The sequence below is a fragment of the Crocuta crocuta genome, unplaced genomic scaffold (assembly GCF_008692635.1).
Source record: "Crocuta crocuta isolate KB4526 unplaced genomic scaffold, BGI_CrCroc_1.0 scaffold486, whole genome shotgun sequence".
Taxonomy (NCBI): domain Eukaryota; kingdom Metazoa; phylum Chordata; class Mammalia; order Carnivora; family Hyaenidae; genus Crocuta; species Crocuta crocuta.
Genome location: NW_027529794.1, coordinates 276,544 through 291,929, shown reverse-complemented (window position 1 = coordinate 291,929; position 15,386 = coordinate 276,544). Strand labels below are relative to the sequence as shown.

At 39.7% G+C, this 15,386-nt stretch overlaps 1 protein-coding gene across 1 annotated transcript in view; it reads left to right on the top strand.

Annotated features, from left to right (window-relative positions):
* IL1RAPL1 (interleukin 1 receptor accessory protein like 1) overlaps nt 1-15,386 on the top strand; it is a 639,823-nt gene that overhangs the window by 589,867 nt on the left and 34,570 nt on the right. Inside the window, exon 7 of the mRNA XM_077763082.1 lies at nt 380-525. Coding sequence (XP_077619208.1) covers nt 380-525 — 146 coding nt within the window. The remainder of the gene's footprint in view (nt 1-379; nt 526-15,386) is intronic.

Genomic DNA, 15,386 nt, shown 5'->3' with positions numbered 1-15,386 from the left:
AACTAGTCCTCCAACCTAAGACATTAGAATTTCTTATCTCACCTTTGCCATATCATATTTCTTAAAGGAAAAGCAATCTGTAAACTTTTCTTCAAGGTCTTTCTCACCTCTTTATCATGACAGTGTGATTGTCCTGCTAAGAGAGATAATTAACTGCAGCTTCATTAGCATGTCCAAAAACAAGCTTCCTCATTAGAAGTGAAGAGGAAAAGGGCATGATATAATTTAATTAAGATGGCATCAATCCAGAGCCAAATTTGAAGCGTAGATGCTGTAGGTATTGTCCCAGCACATTCACATTCATCTAAATTTTTTTCTTTTTCACGTCTTGTGTATGTTTGTGTGGGGTTTTTTTGTTTCGTTTTGCTTTATATTTTAGAATTCTCAAGGAGCATCTCGGGGAACAGGAAGTTTCCATCTCATTAATCGTGGACTCTGTAGAAGAAGGTGACTTGGGAAATTACTCCTGTTATGTTGAAAATGGAAATGGACGTCGGCATGCCAGCGTTCTCCTTCACAAACGGGGTGAGTGTCACCTTCTAAGCTTGAGTAGTCCTGAAAGTAGAAAAGGAAAGAACTGGGAACCCCCCCAAAAATGTGTTTTTCTACATCAGTTTCTCCTAAATAAAATAATCACCATGGCATTAGGGCCATCAAGGCAGATAACGCGGAGGAAGGGTGAGTAGCTTAGGATCTAGAGTCAAATATAGATTCCTTGCTGGGCTTTACCACCAAATCTAGAACCTTGGGGGTGATACTCAGTTCCCTAAGCTTCAGTTTCCTGATCCTCGCCAGCCAACAGTAAACAATGGTAGCAACTTTTCAGTGTGTTTTAAGGATGAAAAAAGCCAAGAAATGTGAACGGCTTGGCACGAAACCTGTACACGAGAGAAGTGAAGTTAAATGCTATTTTTATTATTGTCACAAATAGGGAAACCACTAAAAACTAACGAGAATAATTTTAAGTCAGATTGTGTTCTCTATTTGAAGCTTCCTTCTTTGGTGTAAGAATCATGGCTGAGGGATTCCCCATTGCAGGACTTCTTGACATTGTTTTCTGCCTTGGATAACTTTTCCATGTGTAAGATCTTCTCAGGATTAATAGCAATTCATTAATTACTTATTAATGAATTATCACTCAATTATTACTCACTATTAATAATTTAAGTAAGACAGGTCGTAATCAAGTACAATATCTGCTGCACTAAATCTGATTCCACAGCAGCCCCAACACTTTAGTCACAGAGTTAAACCATGCGTAAATATAGATTGAATTGTTTCCAGTTAGAGCCTATTAAAAAACAAAATTCAGCTGACTAAATTTGAAGATCCAGTTGGCTTTATTAAATGACCCATGAATGGGGCAGAGCTGGCACACAATGGAAGGCTTTTATAAGAAGGAGGGTGGGGCAAGAAGTTATTAACAAAAGAAAGAAAGGATTTTTTCAAGCCACCTAGGTGAGTGGGAGACTGGGAAAGGCAGGGCTTTTTTTTTTGTTTGTTTATTTATTTTTGAGAGAGAGAGACAGAGACAGAGCATGAACAGGGTAGGAGCAGAGAGAGAGAGATGGAGACACAGAATGTGAATCAGGCTCCAGGCTCTGAGCTGTCCACACAGAGACCGATGAGGGGCTTGAACTCACAAACTGTGAGATCATGACCTGAGCTGATGTCAGACGCTTATCACGCATATGACTCACCTGTGCTGATCTGGTCATTTCATATTGGCTTTTAAAAGGTCACCTCCCTATGGCACCTGCGTGGCTCAGTGGTTAAATATCTGACTTTAGCTCAGGGCCTGATCTCAAGGGTGTGATCTCACAGCTCCTGAGTTCAAGTCCTACATCAGGCTCTCTCCTGGCAGCACAGAGTCTGCTTCAGATCCTCCATCTCCCTCTTACTCTGCCCTTCCCCAGCTCACACTCTCTCTCTCTCAAAAATAAATAAACATTAAACAAATAATAATAAAAAATAAGTAAATCAAAGGTCACATTCTTGAGATAGGTCCAAACCATAGATAAGTCTTGATTTGCTGTTGGGAGGCAAATGACTCCCACTGGGGGCTGTTTTTTATTTTATTTCTTTTTATTTTTTAACAAGACAGCTGTAAACTTAGAACAATGCCTTCACTCAGAAATGTTTCATGTATATTACAAGAGAAAAACATTTTTTTTTTCATACGTTATGCTAAGTGAAACCTTTCCAGTTTGGGGAGTGAGTACACTTGATGTTCTCTTACTCAGCAAATTTATAATGATTTTAATTTCAAAGCACATGTTTAATCCTAGACTCTTTGAGGTTGAAAAAGAAAGAGAACATTGAAGACTGTCCCCTCCCCCCACTTCACTGTGCAATAGATTCCCTTAGAATAGTGTTACTGAAAGCTATTAAAACAGACACCTCTTTTGTCAGGTGACTGCAGTATTAAAATAGCCTACCTTTGGAGGATGTGAGTAGAGGGAAAAGGTAAGGAGCAGGTAGCAGTGATTGGTTCTTTCTATAGCTTAACATGAAGGAATTGAGAACAGAAATGTTATAGCTATAAAAGGACAGAAATAGCTTCCCAAGGTTGGAAGCAACTTACCTGTTGTGTAACTGAACCACTCTGTAACATCTTCCTAAGTGTTCAGCCAGCTTATGCTGGATCACATTCCCTCTGAAGGAAGCCAGTTCTATCTCTAGAAAAACATGTAAGAAAGCATCCCTGTTTCACTGTCTACTTCTTGACCCCAGTTCTACACTTATAATCTCTCTTCCGCCACACAGCTCTTCAAAAGTTTGTTGATTATCACCATGATGCTCCTGGGCCTCTATTTCCCTGGATTCAACTTGTTTAGTTTTTTTTTATTTCTTTTTCCTTTCTGTGGATATAATACTTCCACTATCCTGGTCACTCCCTTGAATATGCTCTGATTAGAGTCTGAATTATTTCTCAAGAAGGGAAGAAGAGGGGAAAAGATATAGAGCACATGGAAAACTCTGTTGAGTTAGGGTACCTGGGTGGCTCAATTGGTTAAACATCCAACTATTTTAAAAAATTGTTTTAAATGTTTTTCACTTTTTATTTATCTTTGAGATAGAGAGAGAAAAAAAAAAAACACAAGCTGGGGAGGGGTGCAGAGAGAAGGAGACAGAATCTGAAGAAGGCTCCAGGCTGTCAGCGCAGAGCCCAGTGCAGGGCTTGAACGCACAAACCCTGAGTGAGATCATAACCTGAGCAAAAGTTTGATGCTTTCAGTGACAGAGCCAACCAGGCTTCTCAAGCACCCGACTCTTTGGATTCAGCTTAGGATTCTCTCTCTCCCTGTCTCTCTGCCCCTCCCTCACTTGTGTTGTCTCTCTCTCTCTCTGTCTCAAAAATAAATAAATAAACTTCCTGGACAACACTTATTTCTTTTTAGGACAAGGTAGGAGTAACCATTAAGTATTGATTGTCAGGGAGCAAGAATTCCTGTTCCCTTCAATGGTCTTTCTTAGCTGAATTAAGAATCAAATTGACTTGAGACAGATTAATAGGAGAAAAATCACGTTTAATAGTGTATGTGGGGGGGATCCACACAGACACGGAAATTCCAAAGACAGGCAAAATGAGGTGCGTGTGTCATCCTCAACTAAGGAGAAGAGGGTAGGGGTCTGGGACTTTAGAGGAAAGAAATGCATTTCACAGGATGGTAAGAGGGATAGATGTTTGGTAATTGGATGTTTTCCCTGCCATATGGATGGACGCCTCAGGTACAATTTATCTCCGCTAGGGGTGCCTGGGTGGCTCCTTCAGTCAAGCATCCATCTCTTGATTTCCATTCATCTGATTCTTGATTTCAGGTTAGGTCATATTCTCACGGTTCGTGAGTTTGAGCCCCCTGTCAGGCTCTGCACTGACACTGTGGAGCCTGCTTAGGATTCTCTCTCTCTTCATCTCTCTCTGCCATTCCCTGCTCCCATGCTTTCTCTCTCACAATAAATAAATTTTAAAAAATGTGTCTCTGCTAATAACGTTTATTCAGGGAAAGACCGCTAATTTTAAGTCTTCGATGTAGATAAGGCAAGGACAGAAGTTTCTCTTGAGCCCATAGGGTCTCCGTTGCTTTCAGCTCAGAAAAATCTTCATGCCAAAGTGGCCCATCTTGGGGTGGCCTGCCCTTGGCCCCTACAGGATCATAAGGAAAAAAGGAGGAAAATGAATTATACCTGAGGAGGATAAACTATTGAAGCTCTATTCTTGCAGATAGGCACACAGCCAGGAAGGGTGAAACACCCCTAGGCTATTTTTAGCATTTGTGGCCTAAGGTTAAGTTGCCCATAGCTAAAAAGGCTTCTAGCACTACAAAAATAAATGATTGAAGAATCAAGGAAATTGTTTGAAAAACTTTCCTTATACTGTCTGGTTCCCTAAACTGAAGAAGAAAATTGTGGCCAATATTGGAGCAGTCATTAATACTTAAATTCACAATAGTTTTCAAATATGTATTTATACTACAAGCATTTTGGTTTTAGTAAAACAAAAGCATTAAGAAGCAAAGAAAGTGTTTGTTCTTCAAGGTCATGTACTCCCAAAGTTCCTTTTAAAATTAGCTTGTGGCTTCCTCTTAAGGGAGCTGCAGCAAATGAGTCATCAGTCCACAAAGTCAGCAAGGCATGCAGTCTCCTGCCCTCGAGAGGCTTATGATCATGCGGAATGTTCTATCCCGATCATCTTTGTGACAAAGAAAGGAATTTGGTTTGCATGAGGCGTGACTGCAAGTTCCTCAGCCTTGCAAGTTTCAGATGGTCAAGGCACAGCACACGCAGGTCTATAGCTTTGGTCTTGGACCACAGAGTCCTTGAAAGAGTCACAATGTTATCATGGTAGCAATTACAGAATTCCCAGATGAGTTGCCATATTACTCAGAAGACTAAAAGCTCAGAGAAGGAACTGGAAGCTGTCACTATTAATCATATTTTTCTGCCATTTACTCATAAATCTCTTACCTTATCTCACAGGCCTTCAAAGCCTTTCGTGTTAAAACCTCTCTAAAGACATATGTTAAACCATTTGATGAGTACAGACCTTGCAAACCACCATTATCAGGTTTTCTGACAGGTACACTTGCCGGGATACACCTCTGTGCAAGTAATATAAGCATGTTTTCCTCCACCATTACCTTTGGTTCAGTACTGTTGACATGATAAAAATGATGTCAGAGCCCTCCATTGGGTGGTGTGTATTAGGATAGAAAACCTGTCCTTTATGTGGAAACTAATTTGACAATAAACTATTTGTAAAAATAAAATAAAATAAAATAAAAGGTTCACAGAGAAAAGAAAAAAAAAAAGAAAGAAAACCTGTCCTTACTTCCATTCTAGGTTCTTTGGCTGGTTTAATAATTAAATTGGCATAAGACAGATTAACAAGAGAAAAACCAATTTAATAGCATACATATGGGAGCCGCAGAATGATGAGATTCAAGGACAAGTCAGGCAGTTGAGGCTTCTATGCCATCCTGAGCTAAGGAACAGGGCAGAGGCCTGGGGCCTCAAAGGGGAGGAGGGTAATTCCCAGGACAATAAGAAGAGCTGATGTTTGGTAATTAGATGTTTGCCTTGACATCGTATAGATAGATAGGTCCTTCAGATATAAAGTTATCTCAGGTGCTAGATTTCTTTCTGGGCTTCGCCCCCTATCTAATTTCATTTAGGTAGTTAAGGGAGAGGTAAAAGGTTTTCTTGAGACTATGTTTTGATCGTGTTTAGTTCAAAACTGTCCTCATGCCAAAGTGGCATATTTTGGGATGGCGAAACCTCTCCTTCTTATGGATTCTTGGAGGTATCACTCACATGTATCAAATGAGTCTTTCGTGTGTGTGTGTGTATGTGTGTGTGTGTTTCTTTTTGAGAGAGAGAGAGAGAGAGAATGAACTAGCCAGGGAGGGACAGAGAGAGAGAGAGAGAGAGAGACAGAATGCAAAGCAGGCTCCAGGCTCCCAGCTGTCAGCACAGAGCCCGATGAGGAGCTCAAACCCACAAACTGTGGGATCATGACCTGAGCCAAAGTCAGACACTCAACCAACTGAGCCACCGAGGCGCCCCTCAAATGAGTCGTTCTTAATGCTGAGAGGATACTATAATAAATAATTCAAGTAGGATTGAACTAGGCTAGATTCTAGACCAGGCTTTTACAAAAACTGAGTGAAATTTGCTAGGAAATTTGACCATAGATAAAGTTTCTATGAGGGGTGCCTGGCTCACTCAGTCACGACAGCATGCAGCTCTCTATCTCAGGTTTGTGGGTTTGAGCCCCATGTTCGATGGAGAAATTACTTTAAAAAAATAAGATCTTAGAAAAAAAGAAAGAAAAAGTTTCTATAGGAATATTCAAAATTGTTGATTCCTTTAGCCAGGAAAGGTACTTGGACAGACAGTTAAGATCATGTCAGATATGCAGTGTAGATATATTTCACATACTCTACAGAGAACTAGATTATGCAATGAACAAGAGATCAAGAATGAAGGGGCAAGGGCCATGAGGCATTAGTCTTTAGTCCCTGACCTGACAAGCTTGCTTGAAAAAGAAACAAAGCACAAAGTTGGCACATTCACTTCTGTGAATATTTCTCATTCCCACTGTTGCCCATTTGTGAGTGAATTTCATGTTTTGGTTTCTGAAACTTTTACCCAGATGCTTTTGCTTGGGTTTCTAACTGCTGCTGCCTGACTTGACATGCATCCAACACCGGTCTTCACCTTTTTAGTTTCACTCCAAAATCCTGACGTTTCCTATTCCCTCCATTCTTTGTTTCCAATTTCCCTGACGCAAAGGATTCTTCAGAGCAGCACTTTGCTGTGGCCTCAGGCCTAGCCGCTCTTGCACCCAACAGGCAGGCAGTCCTAAATTCCTTCTTCACTGTGTTTCTTGGCCATACGATAACTCTGGATGGCCTCCCAGTGTGGACGTGTTTACTATATGGAACAAAGCACTTTAATGGTTAAAGGTGTAGACTCTGCAGCAATGCTGTCTATTCCAACCCAACTCTGTGTTTACTGTGTTATGGTTACTGAATTTAATCGTGTCCATGCACCCAGCGCTCAGTAAGTCAATGTCTGGGACACAGATTTTGTTGTTTGTTGTTGTTGTTGTTGTTGGTTTCAAAAGCTTATTTACTTATTTTTGAGAGAGGGACACAGAGAGAGAGAGAGTGAACACATGCGCAAGCAGGAGAAAGGCAAGAGGGAGAGAGTCCCAAGCAAGCTTTGCACTCAGCACGGAACCCAACATGGGGCTCAGTCCCATGACCATGATATCATGACCTGAGCCGAAACCAAGAGTCCAACACTCAACAAACTGAGCCACCCCTGAGACACTGATTTTGAAACAAAGAAAGCTTTATTATCTGGACAACCCATCAAGAAAGCTGGGGTCATTCCCAAAATAAGCCTAGGGAAAGCTTATATGTGTTTGGGGAAGGAGGTAAATATGTGAGAGGAGGGGGAGGGGTTTCTTGGAGCCTTGAGAGAGAGGGTCTTGAAACAATATAGAGGTAAGCATTCTTCCAGACAATGACACACTATTTGGGAGGAACAATCAGATACCTCAAAACAATCAGATAACTCAAAAGATAAAGTTAATGATTAATCATGCATGAGGTTAAGAGGTGGACATAAAACATAAGTGAATAGGGAACAAAACAGAATGTGGAGCTTACATTTTCAGACCAGGTCCAGGAACCAAGTGTCTGGCCCCACTATCTTGGGTAAATCACTTAATCTCTCTGAGCCTCAAATTTCACTTCCATAAAATGGGAATAATAATAGTACCTACCGTATAGAGGAGCTATGAAGATTAAATAAACTAGTATGTGGCAACATGTATCACAGTGTCTGACACATATTTATCACCCAATAAAATGTTAGCAGCTATTATGTGATTTCTCTGCTCCACATACACGATTTTCTGAGTAATTTAGGATGCAGAATAATGTGCTCCATTAAGAACTCCCTCAAATCTAATTTTAAAATCTAATTTATCTTCTATTAAAATGGCCAGCTTTAGTTCCAACTCCATTGATTCTGTATTTTACCTTATATTAGATTTACTTTAGTTTGAATGTGCGGTCTTAAAGGAGATCTTCTTTCATTTGGGCATTGAATGATAATTATTAAGAACCTACTATGTGTCTGGCACTCATAAAATTAAATGAACAGGAAATAAGAGCCAATATAATTTGAAATGCCACCATCTTCTTTTTAAATTACATTGATATTAAGCATTCCTAATATAGAATTGTCCTTCTAGGAAATGTTTAGCTTTGAAACTGTCACATTAAGGGAATGTTCATTAACAATCATGTTCTGAATGATTATGTTTAGATACACTGATTACAATAATATGGGTATCCATTCATCATGAAGTAATTTGAGAACTAGCAAAGTATCTGAAAGACTGGCACTAGTTAATAATGATAAACATCTAGGTTTTCTCTTTTCCCTCTCAAGCCCATTTCAATTCTTGCACATGTACACTTTCTCTCTCCCTCCAAAGAATGTAATCAATAGAAATTAGACTTGCTCAATAAACTCCCTAGTCCCTAAAATACCTTTAGTAATGTAATTAATGTGTACATCATTTAAGATGCATTGTTTTTCTTTTTTTTTTTTAATGTTTTACCTATTTCTAGGAGAGAGAGAGAGAGAGGGTGAGCAGGGGAGGGAGAGAGAGAGAGGGAGTCACAGACTCTGAAACAGGCTCCAAGCTGGCAGTCAGCACAGAGCCCGACGCGGGGCTCGAACCCACAAACCGCGAGATCATGACCTAAGCGAAAGTCGGACGCTTAACCGACTAAGCCACCCAGGTGCCCCAAGATGCATTGTTTTAAAGTCAGATAAATTTATACCCAGAGGACTCCTTATCCCTTTTTGTAATGAATCATTTTTGTAATATATGCCCTTATCCTTGTTATTATTTACCTGCTGTATTTATTTACAGAGAGATACAGTAAGATCACAGAACTGTTTAAGCCTCTCTGGGGGCGCAACATTTGACATCTTTGATCACTGTCTTCACAATATGAAATAGCCAAACTTTGCCCAGATATCAAACCCTCCTACCTCTCTTTCTGGTGGCATCTCCCTGGAATGACAGTGGCTCATTGAAAAGTGAATAGGCATCCACTCAAGAGTCACTTTTACTGAGTATTACTCTGGGGAGGAAAAAATTTTCCCTTTACCCTTCTAAGGTCTGGTCTGAGACCTCCCTGTAATAAGAAACCAGATTAACAGGAGAAAAACAAACAGAAGTTTAATGACTTGTATACCTCCTCCATACAAGGGAGAAATCCAGGAAAATCAGGTAACTCCCTGAAATGGCCTGAGCTACCATGTTAAATACCATCTCCAACTAAAGGCAAAAGAAGACTGGGGGTGGGAGAGCCAGTTATGGAAGATTTCCAGGAGAAACGCAGTAATCAAGGGTGTGGTTGTTATGCAGATTTAAGTCATTGCTTTCTCCATTGGTGAGGGTTTTTAGAGATTTAAAGTCGTGGAGCAAGGGACATACCCATACAAATGGAGATTTCCCTTATACATGTACATGTCTTACAAAAGGGTAATTTCTTGGTTTTCAAAATGTCTCCTGTGTCTGCAGTCTCTTAAAGATAATCAGCCTAAGATAATCCACATGCCAAAAAGACATATTTTGGGGTGATATGTTCTGTTCCTCTTCATTGCTTCTGCAATGCCCACATATTAAGGAACTTCAGTCATGTTGCTGTAGCATCTCCACATCAGAGCCATGAAGTTTAATACATTTTCTCCTTGGATAAGATCTGACATTTTGCGGTCAAAATTTTTCCTATCCTGTAACATTTTTCTTGCTTCTCTGCTCCTGAGTTGTGTAAGACATCTAAAACGCTGACCTCAATTCTTTCCTTTTTATTTTCTTCATAAATAACACCAAAACAAAAAATACACTTGATGGCTATTACACCAGTAGCACAAATTGTCCAATACTGGCAATTTTGTTCCTTTGGGTTTCCTGCTATGGACATTTCAGCAAGGTTATTTGCCACCAAAATTACAGGCATGAAAACTAACCTTTGGAGCTATTTCCTTAGACATAAAATATATGATATAAGAAGGGTTAAATTCAACTTACTTTTGCCTCAGCACTGAAATATCTTTTCAGAAGTCTGTTGATCCCATTTTTCCCTGATCAGTTACAGCATGAAGATTTTTTATGTAGTATAGTTTTGCTTTTTGGTCATNTTTGGAGATGATTATCTTATTTCTCAGTTAATAAATATCAAGGGGATGATCCTGGTAAAAACCAGTGTTGATAACCAAGAATGATATACCTTCAGTTTTTATCATTCATGTTGAACTAATCATGTGGGCCGAAGCTCTTAGTATTTAATTATCTATGGACATAGTCAGTGGAAGTCCTTTACTTGCTGTATGGAATTTTTCACTTGTTTTCCAGCTAAATGTTAAATTCTTGATAAACACCTTTAACTTTTATTTCTGTATTATATTATTCCACGTACGTAACCTACTTTGTAAATATGAATGAGATGATTAAATATATTCTGAGTAATATAAACTTTGTCTGCAGTGGGGTTTCCGAATCTTGCCACTATTGACAATTTGGACTGGGTAATTCTGTGTTGTGAGGGTTGGTCATAGGCACTGTAGAATGTTTAGCAGCATTCCCAGCCTCTACCCATGAGATGCCAACAGTACCTTCCCTTGTTGTGACAACTAAAAATGTTTCCAAATATTGCCCAATGTCCTCAGGTAGCAAAACTGACACCAGTTGAGAACCACTGACTGACAGAAAGACAGGTATTTTCATCTTAAAAACCCTTCAAGATTATACCCAACGTAGTTGTTACTGAACTCAAGCGGATTGCCACTTGAGGTGCATCAAATTGGACACAACCCAAGGAAATGTCTAACGCAAAGAACTTTTTATTATTTGTTACAAGTAAGGAGACAGGGAGATAACTCTCAAAGCACTGTCTCCTTATGGAGTTGGTACAGAAAGCCTTTATTCAGTGTATTAGGGAATGGGAGCAGGAAGCTTGCCTTGGCACTTTTTGGCTCAAGTGTGCGTACCTAGCATGTCAACATGATAGTGCATACATCCTATGTTCCAAAAATGGCAAAACAACTGCCCATAGGAGGAGATCTTAGTGTTATAATGAACTGAAGTTAACTTGAGGTCAGTTTAAGGGGGCTTCTGCACATGTCCTTAGTTCCAGTCCGACTCAGACTGGCTCACATAAGAGGCCATCAGGTGGGAGACACCTGGCAAGGCACTATCAGCTGAAACACCTAGTTGAGTGTCTCCATGCAAAACAAAACACATTCCTTCCCTGCTTTTGTCCCTTTTCCTCCTCCCTTCTGCTGATAGCTTTTAGGTTTCTTATTTGAGTAACTTCCTGTTGCATCCCAGCCAACAGTTGGGTGTTTCTTATACCATTGGAATTCATAAAAATTAGGTTCCTTGTTTCCACTCCTTGAGAGTCCACTAGAAGTCTGTAGAACAGCCATTCACAGTCTTTTTTTGTTGTTATTGTGTAACTGATTCCCCCATCATAGCCACAAACTCAGGAAATGAATGGGTGAGCCCTGGGGTGCTGCCCAGGCCAACTGTCCCATCTTAAGGAATCCCAAGGAGGCTGGACAAATCAAAAGCGTATCTCCTGACTGAGTTTTCCTATGCTTTTGTGGAACAAACTTGGATAAACTCATTGCAAGAGAAGCCAATAATTCAAGAGATGAGGGATTGGAAAAAAAAGAGAAACATTTACTTTGGGTGCTGGCATTTGGAACAGGTGGCTGGCTCAAGCTTTAACAAATGAACTCTACCAGGAAGATGGACACCTAGAGTTTTGCAGGGAGAGTTTAGGGGGATGCGTGCAAGAGAGTGGTCAGAGAGCACATGATCATAGGTGGGGATCAGTGTGTGTTCCGCCGACGATCATGGTCAGGAAAGAGGCCTTGGGGGTTGTGGTCTGCTATGCATTCAGTTGCTATCAGGGCTTTTCTGGCTTGGTGGTTGGAATGTTCTGATCACTGGAAAACACCGTCATCAATGCTTCAAGAAACTGTGATAAGAAATAAGAACAAGGGGCTTCAGTCGGAGCATAATATAACCAGTCTGGTCTGTTTTTGGTTCTAACTTTTAGGATCTGTAGTTGATCAAGAGGGCTCGCTGACAATTGCATTCTTTATAGTACATACAGATCACCTACAGAGTTTGTTAAAAAGTGGTATGAATTCATTAGTCCAGGGTGGGACTCAAGATTTGAATTTCAAATAAGTTTCTTATTGATGTTGATGCTGCTGATCTGTGGACTGTAGTTGGCATACCAAGGTCTTTGCTTAGACAATAGATCTTCTTATAAACTCGGCAGCATCTTACAGGTGAAGAGCAACTACCTCTCTTGAGTTCACTGTTTCCGTGAGGGAGGAGTGATAAAGAAACATAGCCAGTAGGTGGGATTTATTCCACCGAATTGCCTCATTCTTCTTACATGGTCAACACCTTTGAACCTATATGAACATTAGTATATTGCCCTCACACTCTACTCTTAATGAGGTTACTTGCCTCATGTATTCAATGAAACTGCGTTTTATAGAATACATTTGCTACTCAAAGAGATATCCGAGAGGGCACTCTCTTCAAGTATTAAATAATTAACCTTTTAAATCAGGAGGGCCCTCATTGTTGGACACAATTCTTATATATCCCTTTTTAAAACAGGAAATCCACCTAGGAATGTGTCTTAACAACATGTATGTGCATAAATACATGTATTTCAGCCTATGCAAATAGGCTATATAGGGTGTTTGTTCGGTGCAAATAGCAATTACCAAGGAAGAACAAGGTATATGATGGGCAGCAAATACCACTAATTTCCTGTTTTGAACACTTGTATTCAGCTAAATCTCAATTATGTGTAGTAAAGAAGGGCGGCGTAGTTTAAGAATGGAGGGGTGCCTGGGTAGCTTAGTTGGTTAAGCATCGAACTCTTGATCTCAGCTCAGGTCTTGATCTCAGGGTCGTGAGTTCAAGCCCCACATTGGACTCCACACTGGGCATGGAGCCTACTAAAAAAACAAAAAAAGGAATTGAACCTCCAAATATGATTGGTCAATGATATGACTCAAAACAGACAAAAAACTGGGTAAACAGTACCTACATGTTCAAAAGTTTAATTCATTTTAACAAACATCTGTCTCTAGCAGCTAATAGAGGTTATAAATCACAAGTAAACTTAAAATGAGAGTAGAGGGAATCCACCAGAACTCAGATCTTTGGGTTAGAAAATCTTTACAGTACACAAAAACAGGTAGTTTAAAAAATAGTAATTCCATTTAAGGTATTTGCAAGAAGCCCATGGTATCATCTAGCACACACACACAGCCCATTTCACATATGTGATCAGAGATCACATATTCATAGCCACTCCTCACTAACACACCACTCACTCTTGCTTCTCAGAACCACCTTGATATTCTCATTATTTCTAGGTAAAAACAACAACCTGTTGACTGACAATGTTTCATATCCTGATCAAAATCTCACTTCAGTGCAGGCTGCTTAAAGGTGATTCATTTAACGCTGCTGTGTGAAAAAACAACAAATCATTCCCATCCACCAAATAGGTATTAAGTGCCAGCTATGGGCAAAGCACTGGTTTAGAAGTCTTTAGTCATTGAATTGCTGCTGCCAGAGGGGTGTCTGACACCATCCTGGGGCACTGAAGCAACATTTCTGGGAAGAGGGAGATGGCTGTGCATTTTTATTGGCTGTGAATTCTTACACTCAGTTGAGCAATGGCACAACTGGGTCATAGAATGCAAGGTGTAACTTTTAATAAGCAGTTCCTGTATATCGAACTTTTGACAACCAGGTCAGTAAAGTGAGAAATTAGAAATGACACATAAAAAATGCTAACTACTCTCTCAGGTCATATAATAGGAAAAAAATGTGTTGATTTCCAATAATTACCATGGAAACATATATTAGATTTTAGTGTTGAGGACTACATTTGCCATCTATTAGAAATATGTTAGCTATTTGTCTCTACTTTTAGGGCACATTTGCTATTTTTAGTATGTGTTCTATGAAGATTAATGTATCTGGAGGTTGATTTCTCTAAATTAAAAATGGACATTTAAATGCTATTGTTAGGGAGGAAGAATTTACTCTACCCTTCCTTCTAGCTGGACTAAGAATGAAAGTGACATGAGACAGATAAACAGGAAAAAATTAAATTTAATATTTAAAATGGGGAACCCACACAGACATGAAAATTCCAAAGACAGTGAGGCAATCTGACATTTATAGGAGCTCAGGAGAGGGGTTGGTGTCTGAAGAAACAAAGAGGAAAGAGACCATTAGCAGGAAGGTGAAAGGAAATGTTTGGAAAACAAAGGTTGCGCTGTTATGCAGATAAGTTTCTTATCTTATTAAAGAGGAATCTCCATTAATAACTCTCCTCCTGGTACCAGCAGGCAGTTGAGGGGGAGGTAGAGAGCTTTTCCTGAATCAGACGAGTTTTGTTTGCTTTTTAACTCAAAATAATGTTCATGCCAAAGTGGCCCATTTTGGGGTGGCCTGCACTTAGCTCCTACACTATGAAAATAGATTTTATGTTTACTTCGCACAAAAAAAAAAATCCAGTGGTATATTTAAGAAAGCACAAACAGGTCAGTTTCAAAACCACCCAAGAATCATTACCATGAATTGAAATTTTATATGAATGAAGATGTACTGAGAAGAAATTGTGAACTGTGATGGAAAAACAGTTTCTTGAGAATGTTTTGGTTTTGACTCTTTACGTGTTGCATGTGACCTAAAGCGGGTCTCTTTGTGCTATTGTTCTTCATTTTTATCATTTGTAAACTAATTGCCCTTAAGCTGCAGTGAAAGAATCTTGTAAGAACATATGAAACCCTGGGTGACGGATAGTACATATTAACCCATTTGTCAGATTTTTTAGATTCTCTGAGTTTTGAGTCTGTGTACCTCATTTTCCAAATCTTGAAAGTGAAAGGAACTGGTTTCTCTTCCTAGGGATGTTTTTATGGTTTTAAGTGTAAAGCTGACTCATATTTTTGTTTCTTTATTTTTTATTAAGTTTTATTTTTGAGAGAGTGAGCATGAGCAGGGAGGGACACAGAGAGAGTGGAACAGAGGATTAGAAGCAAGCCTCATCAGGGAAATAGAAATCAAAACCACACTGAGATACCACCTCACGCCCGTCAGAGTGTCTAAAATGAGCAAATCAGAGGACACTAGATGCTGGCGACGATGTGGAGAAACGGGCACCCTCCTACACTGTTGGTGGGAATGTAAACTGGTGCAGCCCCTCTGGAAAACAGTGTGGAGTTTCCTCAAAAAA